General features: G+C 32.9%; 1 protein-coding gene across 4 annotated transcripts in view; it reads left to right on the plus strand.

Annotated features, from left to right (window-relative positions):
- LOC133630259 (junctional cadherin 5-associated protein-like) overlaps positions 1-16184 on the plus strand; it is a 128676-nt gene that overhangs the window by 85901 nt on the left and 26591 nt on the right. For all 4 annotated transcript variants that reach the window (XM_062021737.1, XM_062021735.1, XM_062021736.1 and 1 more), the window contains exon 2: positions 7765-8283. In XM_062021737.1, the coding sequence (XP_061877721.1) occupies positions 7904-8283 (380 nt within the window). In that variant the 5' untranslated portion in view covers positions 7765-7903. The remainder of the gene's footprint in view (positions 1-7764; positions 8284-16184) is intronic.

A 16184-nucleotide genomic window follows, 5' to 3' on the forward strand; every position in this document is an offset into this window, starting at 1 on the left:
TATATACTCTATTAGCCACAACACAACCAGGCTTATATTTAATATGCCACAAATTAATCCTGCATAAAAACACCTACGTGTTTGTTATGCTAGCTCCTATGCTAGCTCCTAGCTCCATAGAACACGCCAATACAATTGAAACACCTGATCAACACACACAATCACTCAGCCCAAAAGACCGTTCACCTAACCCAAGGTTCATAAAGCTTATATATTTTAAAAAAGTTACGTACATACGCAAAAAAAAGTTGCGCACATACGGTCAAGCGATCAAATGTTTAGAAGCCAAAGCTGCATACTCACAGTAGCACGTCTGCGTCTTTGTCATCCAAATCAAAGTAATCCTGGTAAGAGTCTGTGTTGTCCCAGTTCTCTACAGGCGTCTGTGTATCGAAGTCAAAAGTCCTCCTTGTTAGAGTCTCTGTTAACCGAGTTCTTCCATCTTGACTGCATCTTTCGGGAATGTAAACAAAGAAGCGCCGGCTGTGTACTGTTGTTGCTGACTTCGTTCGAAAAATACGTCCATTTCGCACCGACAACTTTCTTCTTTGCTTGCTCAGCTTCCTTCTCCATAATGCAATGAACATGATTGCAACAGATTCATGAACACAGATGTCCAGAATACTGTGGAATTATGAAATGAAAACAGAGCTTTTTCGTATTGGCTTCAATGTGGAAGGCATACCCGTGTTCGCCGGGCTACGTCACGCGCATACGTCATCCTCAGAGGCGTTTCGAACCGGAAGTTTAGCGGCAAATTTAAAATGTCACTTTATAAGTTAACCCGGCCGTATTGGCATGTGTTATAATGTTAAGATTTCATCATTGATATATAAACTATCAGACTGCGTGGTCGGTAGTAGTGGCTTTCAGTAGGCCTTTAAAGGTTAGTACTATTAGTGGACCAGCATGTGTGCTTACGGACTGTATCCCTTGCAGGCTGTATTGATATATATTGATATATAAAGTAGGAACTAGAATATTAATAACAGAAAGAAACAACCCTTTTGTGTGAATGAGTGTAAATGGGGGAGGGAGGTTTTTTGGGTTGGTGCACAAATTGTAAGTGTATCTTGTGTTTTTTATGTTGATTTAGTTATTAAAAAAAAGAAAAAAAAAAAAATGATACCGATAATAAAAAAAACGATACCGATAATTTCCGATATTACATTTTAATGCATATTATCGGACATCTCTACTAATAATGTTTGTATTTCCTATCGTTTCTTGTCATCAGTGATGACCGGGCCAAGGATCTGCATATTAATAAAAACAAAAAAGGGAAATGATAAGTTAGTTTGTGTCCTAGTCTTGACATTGTTAATACAAAAAAAGTCTCCAGCAAACCCAGCTGGCCTCTCCTTGAGGAGATTAGGCAAATTGGAAAGAGTGAAACTTAACTAAAGTATTAACTGGGTAAGAGCCAAGAGTCAATCCTCCAAAGCTAACAGGTTTAAAGGTTTTAAATAAAAAAAAGATAATCTTATTAAGGACCAAGACGTACAAAGAAAGTGGCATTTCACAGTCTTGAATCCTGTTAATCACCGACTAGTCTGTGCTAATGTTCAGGTACAAGGAGCAGAGAGGGAACAAGGGGGGGGGGGGGGTGTACAGTGAGGGCAGTGGCCCCCCCCCCGAATCAATGCTGTTTGATTCAGAATGCTGGCTTTTCATGTCCGTGGGATTATCGTGACAAAACAAATCCCAAGAAGCAAAACAAATGGGAATGTGTTGCAGATGAATACATTCTGGCAAGGGCTGCGTCAACCATCTGTTTGTCGAACTGAAAAACGAGCAATTTGGCCCCGCCGTTCAACAATCGTAGTGCGATTGCCTTTTAAACTGTCTGAGGTACACTTGGTTCTGGCACGGGATCTCCTGACTTAATAGGGGACATGTCACAATTGGCAGTGGGCTCCAGTGGAGAGTTTCAAGTCAATGGGGCTGCAGCAGCATCTGTCCTGTTGACGGGGCAGCAAGTATGACTTCATCAAGGGTATTACATCATTACCACTTGCACCATGGGTATCAGCACTTCTTCAGCAGGCCACTTGCTCAAAGTTACATTTTTAACAAGAACACCACCAATATTTTAGTAATGAAGTAGCTATCGATTGATTACTTTCTTCAAATAATTGAGTAATACTACTATATATAATACTCAATTATATATATATATATACTTGCAGTGTGTATATTGTACATATTACAAATTGTTATGAAGGTGTCTGTTACTACATTATATATATACTTGCAGTGTGTATATTGTACATATTACATATTGTTATGAAGGTGTCTGTTACTACTTTATATATATATATGTGCAGTGTGTATATTGTACATATTACATATTGTTATGAAGGTGTCTGTTACTACATTATATATATACTTGCAGTGTGTATATTGTACATATTACATATTGTTATGAAGGTGTCTGTTACTACTTTATATATATATGTGCAGTGTGTATATTGTACATATTACATATTGTTATGAAGGTGTCTGTTACTACATTATATATATACTTGCAGTGTGTATATTGTACATATTACATATTGTTATGAAGGTGTCTGTTACTACATTATATATATACTTGTAGTGTGTAAATTGTACATATTACAAATTGTTATGAAGGTGTCTGTTACTACATTATATATATACTTGCAGTGTGTATATTGTACTAATTACATATTGTTATGAAGGTGTCTGTTACTACATTATATATATACTTGCAGTGTGTATATTGTACATATTACATATTGTTATGAAGGTGTCTGTTACTACTTTATATATATATATGTGCAGTGTGTATATTGTACATATTACATATTGTTATGAAGGTGTCTGTTACTACATTATAGATATACTTGCAGTGTGTATATTGTACATATTACATATTGTTATGAAGGTGTCTGTTACTACATTATGTATATGCTTGCAGTGTGTATATTGTACATATTACATGTTGTTATAAAGGTGTCTGTTACTACATTATATATATACTTGCAGTGTGTATATACAACATATTACATATTGTTATTAGGTGTCTGTTACTACATTATATACTTACAGTGTGTATATACAACATATTACATATTGTTATGAAGGTGTCTGTTACTACATTATATATATGCTTGCAGTGTGTATATTGTACCTATTTCATATTGTTATGAAGGTGTCTGTTACTACATTATGTATATACTTGCAGTGTGTATATTGTACATATTACATATTGTTATGAAGGTGTCTGTTACTACATTATATATATAATTGCAGTGTGTATATTGTACATATTACATATTGTTATGAAGGTGTCTGTTACTACATTATATATATACTTGCAGTGTGTATATTGTACATATTACATATTGTTATGAAGGTGTCTGTTACTACATTATATATATACTTGCAGTGTGTATATTGTACATATTACATATTGTTATAAAGGTGTCTGTTACTACATTATATATATATATATATATATATATATATATATATATATATATATATATATATATATATATATATATATATATATATATATATATATATATATATATACTTGCAGTGTGTATATACAACATATTACATATTTTTATTAGGTGTCTGTTACTACATTATATATATACTTGCAGTGTGTATATTGTACATATTACATATTGTTATGAAGGTGTCTGTTACTACTTTATATATATACTTGCAGTGTGTATATTGTACATATTACATATTGTTATGAAGGTGTCTGTTACTACATTATATATATATACTTGCAGTGTGTATATTGTACATATTACATATTGTTATGAAGGTGTCTGTTACTACATTATATATATACTTGCAGTGTGTATATTGTACATATTACATATTGTTATGAAGGTGTCTGTTACTACATTATATATATACTTGCAGTGTGTATATTGTACATATTACATATTGTTATGAAGGTGTCTGTTACTACTTTATATATATATGTGCAGTGTGTATATTGTACATATTACATATTGTTATGAAGGTGTCTGTTACTACATTATAAATATACTTACAGTGTGTATATTGTACATATTACATATTGTTATGAAGGTGTCTGTTACGACATTATGTATATGCTTGCAGTGTGTATATTGTACATATTACATATTGTTATGAAAGTGTCTGTTACTACATTATATATATACTTGCAATGTGTATATTGTACATATTACATATTGTTATGAAGGTGTCTGTTACTACATTATATATATATACTTGCAGTGTGTATATTGTACATATTACATATTGTTATGAAGGTGTCTGTTACGACATTATGCATATACTTGTAGTGTGTATATTGTACATATTACATATTGTTATGAAGGTGTCTGTTACTACTTTATATATATATGTGCAATGTGTATATTGTACATATTACATATTGTTATGAAGGTGTCTGTTACTACATTATATATATACTTGCAGTGTGTATATTGTACATATTACATATTGTTATGAAGGTGTCTGTTACTACATTATATATATACTTGCAGTGTGTATATTGTACATATTACATATTGTTATGAAGGTGTCTGTTACTACATTATATATACAAACCCCGAAACCAGTGAATTTGGCATGTTATGTAAATGGTAAATAAAAACAGAATACAATAATTTGCGAATCGTTTTCAACTTATATTCAATTGAATAGATATTTAACGTCCGAACTGGAAAGCTCTGTTATTTTTTGCAAATATTAGCTAATTTGAATTTGATGCCTGCAACATGTTTCAAAAAAGCTGGCACAAGTGTCAAAAAAGACTGATAAAGTTGAGGAATGCTCATCAAACACTTATTTGGAACATCCCACAGGTGAACAGGCTAATTGGGAACAGGTGGGTGCCATGATTGGGTATAAAAGCAGCTTCCATGAAATGCTCAGTCGTTCACAAACAAGGACGGGGCGAGGGTCACCACTTTGTCGACAAATGCCTGAGCAAATTGTCGAACAGTTTAAGAACAACATTTCTCAACCAGCTATTGCAAGGAATTTAGGGAATCTACGGTCCGTAATATCATCAAAAGGTTCAGAGAATCTGGAGAAACCACTGCACGTAAGCGATGATATTACGGACCTTGGATCCCTCAGGCAGGACTGCATCAAAAACCAACATCAGTGTGTAAAGGATATCACCACATGGGCTCAGGAACACTTCAGAAAACCACTGTCAGTAACTACAGTTGGTCGCTACATCTATAAGTGCAAGTTAAAACTCTACTATGCAAAGCCAGAGCCATTTATCAACAACACCCGCTCATCTAAGATGGACTGATGCAAAGTGGAAAAGTGTTCTGTGGTCTGACGAGTCCCCATTTCAATTTTTTTTTGGAAACTGTGGAAAAGGAAAGGCCATGTAACGCTGTGGTAAAAATGCCCCTGTGACAACTTTCTTGCAATGTGTTGCTGCCATTAAATTCTAATTTAATGAATATTTGCCAAAAAAAAATATGTTTCTCAGTGTGAACGTTACATATCGTGTCTCTGCAGTCCATTCAATTGAATATAAGTTGAAAAAGGATTTGCAAATCATTGTATTCAGTTTTTATTTACCGTTTACACAACGTGACAACTTTACTGGCCTCAGCATTCACTCGCATTTTCTTGGAGGATTCCAGTTTCTAGTTAGAAAAAAAAAAAAAAAAAAAAAGAAGTGCTGCTTGTCCTCTCAGACTCAACTGAAAATGCTTTTGAGATGCAAAAAGAGACTCTGCAAGTGAGGAGGAGAATGTGAGCAGAGAGAAACACAATCCCTCAGTTGGCCTAGTGATGTAAAACATGAGCTCCTTATTCTCTTTTATTACATGACTGCATGCTAATCGATGCTAACATGCTATTTAGGCGAGCTGTATGTACATATTGCATCATTATGCCTCACTTGTAGCTATATTTGAGCTCATTTAATGTCCTTTACTTATGTCCTCTGTGTATTTAATATATATTTGACACATTATCTGTATGTAATATTGGCTGCATTTCTGATAGTTGTTTGTGCGCCATGTTGTTCCAGACCACAGCAAACGTTACCCAGCTTGCATAGATTGTAATGAATCTAACGATGTATGTGTCCTTTAACTTGGACACACACATTTATACCTTTGGCCATTCTAAGACGGTCATTTCCAGAAGTTATCTCACCTTCTGAGAAGCCTCAGTTTTACTAATGTGTTCCAATGTTGTACAAATGTGTAGAATACATCTATAAATGTCATTTCTGTCAACAAAGATTTGCGTCAGCCTGCGACATACAGTCATTTTGATAGAAGGCTATTGTAGCTAATATAGACACTTATGTCATGTGTTGCCTTCATTATAACACTTATATAAGACTTGTAAAGTCATTTTGATAGTAGGCTATTGTAGCTAATATAGACACTTATGTCATGTGTTGCCTTCATTATAACACTTATATAAGACTTTTAAAGTCATTTTGATAGTAGGCTAATATAGCTAATATAGACACTTACATCATGTGTTGCCTTCATTATAACACTTATATAAGACTTTTAAAGTCATTTTGATAGTAGGCTAATATAGACACTTACATCATGTGTTGTCTTCATTATAACACTTACATATGACTTTAAAAGTCATTTTGATAGTAGGCTAATATAGACACTTACATCATGTGTTGCCTTCATTATAGCACTTATATAAGACTTTAAAAGTCATTTTGATAGTAGGCTAATATAGCTAATATAGACACTTACATAATGTGTTGTCTTCATTATAACACGTAATTAAGACTTTTAAAGTCATTTTGATAGTACGCTAATATAGACACTTACATCATGTGTTGTCTTCATTTTAACACTTATATAAGAATTTTAAAGTCATTTTGATAGTAGGCTAATATAGACACTTACATCATGTGTTGTCTTCATTATAACACTCATATAAGACTTTAAAAGTCATTTTGATAGTAGGCTAATATAGACACTTGACATCATGTGTTGTCTTCATTATAACACTTATATAAGACTTTTAAAGTCATTTTGATAGTAGGCTAATATAGCTAATATAGACACTTACATCATGTGTTGCCTTCATTATAACACTTATATAAGACTTTAAAAGTCATTTTGATAGTAGGCTAATATAGACACTTACATCATGTGTTGTCTTCATTATAACACTTACATATGACTTTAAAAGTCATTTTGATAGTAGGCTAATATAGACCCTTACATCATGTGTTGCCTTCATTATAACACTTATATAAGACTTTAAAAGTCATTTTGATAGTAGGCTAATATAGACACTTACATCATGTGTTGTCTTCATTATAACACTTATATAAGACTTTTAAAGTCATTTTGATAGTAGGCTAATATAGACACTTTACATCATGTGTTGTCTTCATTATAACATTTATATAAGACTTTTAAAGTCATTTTGATAGTAGGCTAGTATATTACATCATGTGTTGCCTTCATTATAACACTTATATAAAACTTTTAAAGTCATTTTGATAGTAGGCTAAAATAGACACTTACATCATGTGTTGTCTTCATTATAACACTTATATAAGACTTTTAAAGTCATTTTGATAGTAGGCTAATATAGACACTTACATCATGTGTTGCCTTCATTATAACATTTATATAAGACTTTTAAAGTCATTTTGATAGTAGGCTAATATAGCTAATATAGGGAGTGGGGATAATGTTTTTGCCATTACCTTTTCCTTTTTCTCGTCGACTCGTGACGCCCTCCCCTCTCTTCTCTCCTCAGAGATGGCCTCAGCTGAGCAGTGATCCTGCCGCTGCGCACTGGGAAGACTTGACAGGTGACCGTCCGTCCTCTCCCCCAAAAAAAGGCAGAAAGAAGGAGGGGAGAAAAGGGAAACACACCAGCATCAACAAATGCGAACATGTACAGCGTGGAGGACCTCCTCATCTCTCATGGATACAAGCTGCCCAAGAATACGGCCTCCTCTACGACCCCCACCCCCACCCCCACCCCTGCCTCTTCATCGTCGTCCTCATCCCGCCAGGCGCCCTCATCCTCGCCGCCGTCGTACAGCAAGCACCACGAGAGCTCGGGGAGCAGGCCCAGTAGCCGCGCGGTGAACGGCTACGAACGAGGGTCGAGGGTGACGTTCAGTAACAACTCTCAAGCCTACGAGGCTGCAGCCGGTTGCCCCAACAACAACGGAGAACCCAGGGACAGGAGCCAGTCCAGGCAGGAAGGCGAGGCCCAAGGCCAAGTTGACATCCCGTCTTATGGAGATTCCCTGACCTCAGACAGTGGGTAAGTAACACTTTGTGCTGATTGGGTTATAACTTGCATCAAGTTCAACAATGAATCAAAAAAAGTGTTATAACTTGCATCAAGTTGTTTAATAAATCATATAAAAGTGTTATAACATGCATCAAGTTCAATAATAAATCAAATAACTTGCATCAAGTTCAATAATACATCAAATAAAAGTGTTATAACTTGCATCAAGTTCAATAATAAATCAAATAAAAGTGTTATAACTTGCATCAAGTTCAATAATAAATCAAATAACTTGCATCAAGTTCAATAATAAATCAAATAAAAGTGTTATAACATGCATCAAGTTCAATAATAAATCAAATAACTTGCATCAAGTTCAATAATAAATAAAATAAAAGTGTTATAACTTGCATCAAGTTCAATAATAAATCAAATAACTTGCATCAAGTTCAATAATAAATCAAATAAAAGTGTTATAACTTGCATCAAGTTCAATAATAAATCAAATAACTTGCATCAAGTTCAATAATAAATCAAATAAAAGTGTTATAACTTGCATCAAGTTCAATAATAAATCAAATAACTTGCATCAAGTTCAATAATAAATCAAATAAAAGTGTTATAACTTGCATCAAGTTCAACAATGAATCAAAAAAAGTGTTATAACTTGCATCAAGTTCAATAATAAATCAAATAAAAGTGTTATAACATGCATCAGGTTCAATAATAAATCAAATAACTTGCATCAAGTTCAATAATAAATCAAATAAAAGTGTTATAACTTGCATCAAGTTCAACAATGAATCAAAAAAAGTGTTATAACTTGCATCAAGTTCAATAATAAATCAAATAAAAGTGTTATAACATGCATCAGGTTCAATAATAAATCGAATAACTTGCATCAAGTTCAATAATAAATCAAATAAAAGTGTTATAACTTGCATCAAGTTCAATAATAAATCAAATAACTTGCATCAAGTTCAATAATAAATCAAATAAAAGTGTTATAACTTGCATCAAGCTCAATAATAAATCAAATAACTTGCATCAAGTTCAATAATAAATAAAATAACTTGCATCAAGTTCAATAATAAATCAAATAAAAGTGTTATAACTTGCATCAAGTTCAATAATAAATCAAATAAAAGTGTTATAACATGCATCAAGTTCAATAATAAATCAAATAACTTGCATCAAGTTCAATAATAAATCAAATAAAAGTGTTATAACTTGCATCAAGTTCAATAATAAATCAAATACCTTGCATCAAGTTCAATAATAAATAAAACAAAAGTGTTATAACTTGCATCAAGTTCAATAATAAATCAAATAAAAGTGTTATAACATGCATCAAGTTCAATAATAAATCAAATAACTTGCATCAAGTTCAATAATAAATCAAAAAAGTGTTATAACTTGCATCAAGTTCAATAATAAATGAAATACCTTGCATCAAGTTCAATAATAAATAAAACAAAAGTGTTATAACTTGCATCAAGTTCAATAATACATCAAAAAAGTGTTATAACTTGCATCAAGTTCAATAATAAATAAAACAAGTGTTATAACTTGCATTAAGTTCAATAATAAATAAAACAAGTGTTATAACTTGCATCAAGTTCAATAATAAATCAAAAAAGTGTTATAACTTGCATCAAGTTCAATAATAAATAAAATACCTTGCATCAAGTTCAATAATAAATAAAACAAAAGTGTTATAACTTGCATCAAGTTCAATAATAAATCAAATAAAAGTGTTATAACATGCATCAAGTTCAATAATAAATCAAATAAAAGTGTTATAACATGCATCAAGTTCAATAATAAATCAAATAACTTGCATCAAGTTCAATAATAAATAAAACAAAAGTGTTATAACTTGCATCAAGTTCAATAATAAATAAAACAAAAGTGTTATAACTTGCATCAAGTTCAATAATAAATAAAACAAAAGTGTTATAACTTGCATCAAGTTCAATAATAAATCAAATAAAAGTGTTATAACATGCATCAAGTTCAATAATAAATCAAATAACTTGCATCAAGTTCAATAATAAATCAAAAAAGTGTTATAACTTGCATCAAGTTCAATAATAAATAAAATACCTTGCATCAAGTTCAATAATAAATAAAACAAGTGTTATAACTTGCATCAAGTTCAATAATAAATCAAAAAAGTGTTATAACTTGCATCAAGTTCAATAATAAATAAAATACCTTGCATCAAGTTCAATAATAAATAAAACAAAAGTGTTATAACTTGCATCAAGTTCAATAATAAATCAAAAAAAGTGTTATAACTTGCATCAAGTTCAATAATAAATAAAATACCTTGCATCAAGTTCAATAATAAATAAAACAAAAGTGTTATAACTTGCATCAAGTTCAATAATAAATCAAATACAAGTGTTATAACTTGCATCAAGTTTAATAATAAATAAAATACCTTGCATCAAATTCAATAATAAATAAAACAAGTGTTATAACTTGCATCAAGTTCAATAATAAATCAAATAAAAGTGTTATAACATGCATCAAGTTCAATAATAAATCAAATAACTTGCATCAAGTTCAATAATAAATCAAATAAAAGTGTTATAACTTGCATCAAGTTCAATAATAAATCAAATAAAAGTGTTATAACTTGCATCAAGTTCAATAATAAATCAAATAACTTGCATCAAGTTCAATAATAAATAAAATAACTTGCATCAAGTTCAATAATAAATAAAATAACTTGCATCAAGTTCAATAATACATCAAAAAAAGTGTTATAACTTGCATCAAGTTCAATAATAAATAAAATACCTTGCATCAAGTTCAATAATAAATAAAACAAAAGTGTTATAACTTGCATCAAGTTCAATAATAAATCAAATAAAAGTGTTATAACATGCATCAAGTTCAATAATAAATCAAATAACTTGCATCACGTTCAATAATAAATCAAATAAAAGTGTTATAACTTGCATCAAGTTCAATAATAAATCAAATAAAAGTGTTATAACTTGCATCAAGTTCAATAATAAATCAAATAAAAGTGTTATAACTTGCATCAAGTTCAATAATAAATCAAATAAAAGTGTTATAACTTGCATCAAGTTCAATAATAAATCAAATAACTTGCATCAAGTTCAATAATAAATCAAATAACTTGCATCAAGTTCAATAATAAATAAAATAACTTGCATCAAGTTCAATAATAAATAAAATAACTGTGCAGCTGTGGTATAACTTGCATCAAGTTCAATAATAAATAAAATACCTTGCATCAAGTTCAATAATAAATAAAACAAAAGTGTTATAACTTGCATCAAGTTCAATAATAAATCAAAACGAGTGTTATAACTTGCATCAAGTTCAATAATAAATCAAATAACTTGCATCAAGTTCAATAATAAATAAAACAAGTGTTATAACTTGCATCAAGTTCAATAATAAATCAAAAAAGTGTTATAACTTGCATCAAGTTCAATAATAAATCAAATAACTTGCATCAAGTTCAATAATAAATAAAATAACTTGCATCAAGTTCAATAATAAATAAAATAACTTGCATCAAGTTCAATAATAAATAAAACAAAAGTGTTATAACTTGCATCAAGTTCAATAATAAATCAAAACGAGTGTTATAACTTGCATCAATTTCAATAATAAATCAAATAACTTGCATCAAGTTAAATAATAAATCAAATAAGTGTTATAACTTGCATCAAGTTCAATAATAAATCAAATAAAAGTGTTATAACTTGCATCAAGTTCAATAATAAATCAAAGACAGAATCACAAAGTGATTTACAGTGTGTATAGAAAATGAAAGCATAGTAAAAAAATAAATAAATCTAAGAATATAATAATAAAAAAAAAAATTTAAAGTGAAATTTCCTCCCGTTCCTCGCGCCCCACCTGTCATGTCTCTATTCCCCACCGGTGGGGCGCGCCCCACACTTTGAGAAACGATGGAATAGGGGAAGGGGGTGCAGGCATGTGATTTTTCCGTCTAAAGTCGGAATTCCGTCTTTTTTAATCTCGGGGGGAAAAAAATAAATCTCCCGTTTTTCTGTTTTTTTTTCCGACCCTAAATCAAGATTCGAGACGTAGGTTATATTACGCCGTAGTTGATTGGTCGACATGTTCCTTGTGACCAATCAGGACATCTGTTATGAACGATGACGTTAATAACGTCGTCATTCATAATGGTTACTACGGCCATTTTCCATACGTAAACAGTGTAGGTTCTCGAGAGAAAGGACGCTTTACGAGTAAAAGAAATTGATAAACATGTCAAAAATAAGTTCCGATGGGACTGGATGGAAAGGGAAGTCACTGATACTGTTGGGAAGAAGAAAGTTAAAGGCCTACTGAAATGATTTTTTAAAATTTAAACGGGAATAGCAGATCCATTCTATGTGTCATACTTGATCATTTCGCGATATTGCCATATTTTTGCTGAAAGGATTTAGTAGAGAACATCGACGATGAAGTTCTCAACTTTTGCTCGCTGATAAAAAAAAAGCCTTGCCTGTAGCGGAAGTAGCGTGACGTCACAGGAGCTAGTATTCCTCACAATTCCCCGTTGTTTACAATGGAGCGAGAGAGATTCGGACCGAGAAAGTGACGATTACCCCATTAATTTGAGCGAGGATGAAAGATTCGTAGATGAGGAACGTTACAGTGAAGGACTTGAGAGGCAGTGATGGACGTATCTTTTTTCGCTCTGACCGTAACTTAGGTACAAGCTGGCTCATTGGATTCCACACTCTCCTTTTTTTATTGTGGATCACGGATTTGTATTTTAAACCACCTCGGATACTATATCCTCTTGAAAATGAGAGTCGAGAACGCGAAATGGACATTCAGTGCCTTTTATCTAGCGCTCCAACAAAGTCCTCCTGGTTGTGTTGCTGTAGTCCGCTGCTAATACACCGATCCCACCTACAACTGTCTTCTTTGCAGCCTTCATTGTTCATTAAACAAATTGCAAAAGATGTCCAGAATACTGTGGAATTATGAAATGAAAACAGAGCTTTTTGTATAGGATTCTACGGGGTACCATAACTTCCGTTAATCTGACTTCGTCACGCGCATACGTCATCATACCGCGACGTTTCAGCCGGATATTTCCCGGGAAGTTTTAAAAGTCACTTTATAAGTTAACCCGGCCGTATTGGCATGTGTTGCAATGTTAAGATTTCATCATTGATATATAAACTATCAGACTGCGTGGTCGGTAGTAGTAGGTTTCAGTAGGCCTTTAAGACTTTGTTCTGTGATTTTATTCGGAAAATCGATCGTCCCGGAAAGGTTTTGTGCACGTGGTGTCATGATAATATTGACTATGGATCACAAGGTTTCAAGGCTTTGGAAGTACATGCGAAACGCCAAAAACATATGAAACAACTTGAAGCAAGGAAAACAAACTTTTGACTAGCTGGTACTTTTGGATGTCAACCGAAAGTGACATGGAGAGGAAAGATCTGCCCACTTCAGTTGCAGACAGGGTTGTTAATAATGAGGTAAGCTAAAAAATATTTGCTTGCGAAATACGCATGTTTGTTTGAAATATCAACCAATTATTGCTTTGCGAAATATAAATGGGTTTTCCTAAAAATAAAAAGCCACGTGAAAATATATTATGAAATGACAGAAATTCAAAGAGTCGCATTATTGATTCCAGTTAACAATTTATTTGAAATAAATTTGCATATAATACTATTTTGTAATATTATGTTCTTTTGTAGTCTGTTGAAACTATTGTCAGTGGTGTAGCAATCTTGAAGGTAAATATTTTCACACTTGTTTCATGCAATATGTCAGTGTCCTCACATTATTATTATTTCCTACTTTCAAATATGAGTAAACAATACTAAACATGTTTAATTATTTTCATAAATGTATATCCTATTTTGGCGAAAAGAATGAAATGTTTACATTACATTAACTGTAAATAAACTGTAGATAATAACACTGTTTATTGTGACACCTGTGGATGTGAAATGAACACAAGATGTAAATATTAGTGACTAAATACTGTTGGGACTGAACCATATACAGTCATTCATTAGGATAATTGGGTTATGTATGTTATATTAATGATGTTTTCATGTTTTTAAACACTAAAATATTTTCTTCAAATGGTGCTGTCTTTGTTAATTTTAACATGTTAAATTGGTGAAAAACCAGGAGCTTCGGGGGGCGTTGCCCCCCTTGTCCCCCCCACCAGGGCACCTGGACCCCCGGAAATTTTTTCAGTCTTTTTCATTGTGGTCAAATCACATGCCTGGGGTTCGGGTGGGTGTAAGGATCGGTGTAACTCGGCCTGTCGCCATCACGTCTCCACCTCGTCGCTGCCACCACAGCCTGGTGGGCAATAGACTACAGACTGTGGTGAAGTAGGCCGGCTTCGTCGCATGAAGAAGCCTACAACTTTTGGTTGTGTCTTCCGCTCCATTTGCTGAATGGCGATATACGATATAAATCTCGATATTTTTTTTCCGTAAAGTAAAAACAAAACAGTCCTAGTTACCTAAGATACTAATTATTATTAGTATTAAGTCAAAATAATGACAATTTTGTGGAATAGCCTTCATTTCTAAGAACAAGAATAGACTGTCGAGTTTCAGATGAAAGTTCTCTTTTTCTGGGCATTTTGAGCGTTTCTTTGACCCCACAAATGTGATGCTCCAGAAACTCAATCTGCTCAAAGGAAGGTCAGTTTTGTAGCTTCTGTAACGAGCTAAACTGTTTTCAGATGTGTGAACATGATTGCACAAGGGTTTTCTAATCATCAATTAGCCTTCTGAGCCAATGAGCAAACACATTGTACCATTAGAACACTGGAGGGATAGTTGCTGGAAATGGGCCTGTATACACCTACGTAGATATTGCACCAAAAACCAGACATTTGCAGCTAGAATAGTCATTTACCACATTAGCAATGTATAGAGTGTATTTCTTTAAAGTTAAGACTTGTTTAAAGTTATCTTCATTGAAAAGTACAGTGCTTTTCCTTCAAAAATAAGGACATTTCAATGCGACTCCAAACTTTTGAACGGTAGTGTAACTATGGCTGAAAAAATAGTACAATAGCAATAGGAGAGACTATTCATCCCTGAACACCGTGGAGTTCATGTAGGCTTTATGATGCAGTTACATTATTATATCAACTATCAGAGACAGAAACTCTTCATTTAACATAATGTCCTTTTTTGCTGCTTCAACACAGCTCAATCAACACAGAAAAAGATAAAGTGAAATAACTTAGTTGTTAACTGTAGGTCAATAATGCTTGTCTTTCTCTCAGACAGACAGGGTTTTGCTGTCCGTAACACACACACACACACACACACACACGTACGCACGTACACACACACCGCACAGTGAGCTAACGTTACGCTAAAAGCTAATTGGCCTTCACCTCAAGGACTGCAAGCGAGCTGAGCTGCCGCTTATGTTTCTAGAAGGTCAACGGGCTCATAGTGATGTTACTAGTAGTTGACTTGGAAGTGTTTATTATCATTTGGGGAGAGTCCGCTGCCTTACGCTCACCTTTCTGCTCAATCCACCGAAGGAGCACTGACTCCATGCGCTCTGAATACGCACTGCTGATTGGCTGTTACCGCTCTGCGTGTAACCAATCAGATGGTTCTGTGGGTGGGACAATGCTGGAATTTTTCCAGTTAAAAAAAAAACTTAGTTTTTTTGTCCTAATTAAGGGGAATGTTTTTGACGGTGAAACGGTTGAAGTGGGTTGAAAAATGTGGGAATTGTGGAAGTGTGAAAAATGGATAATTCATTTTGAATGGGGAAAATGTCCCTAAAAACTGAGAATTCTAGGAAATCGGGGATTTTTTTTCTTACAATTGTTAAAAGGAAGCAGACAATTCCTGAACAGGCTGAATATTTTGAAGTTGGAACGGTTTGAATCGGAC

This window comes from Entelurus aequoreus, linkage group LG15 (genome assembly GCF_033978785.1).
Source record: "Entelurus aequoreus isolate RoL-2023_Sb linkage group LG15, RoL_Eaeq_v1.1, whole genome shotgun sequence".
Taxonomy (NCBI): domain Eukaryota; kingdom Metazoa; phylum Chordata; class Actinopteri; order Syngnathiformes; family Syngnathidae; genus Entelurus; species Entelurus aequoreus.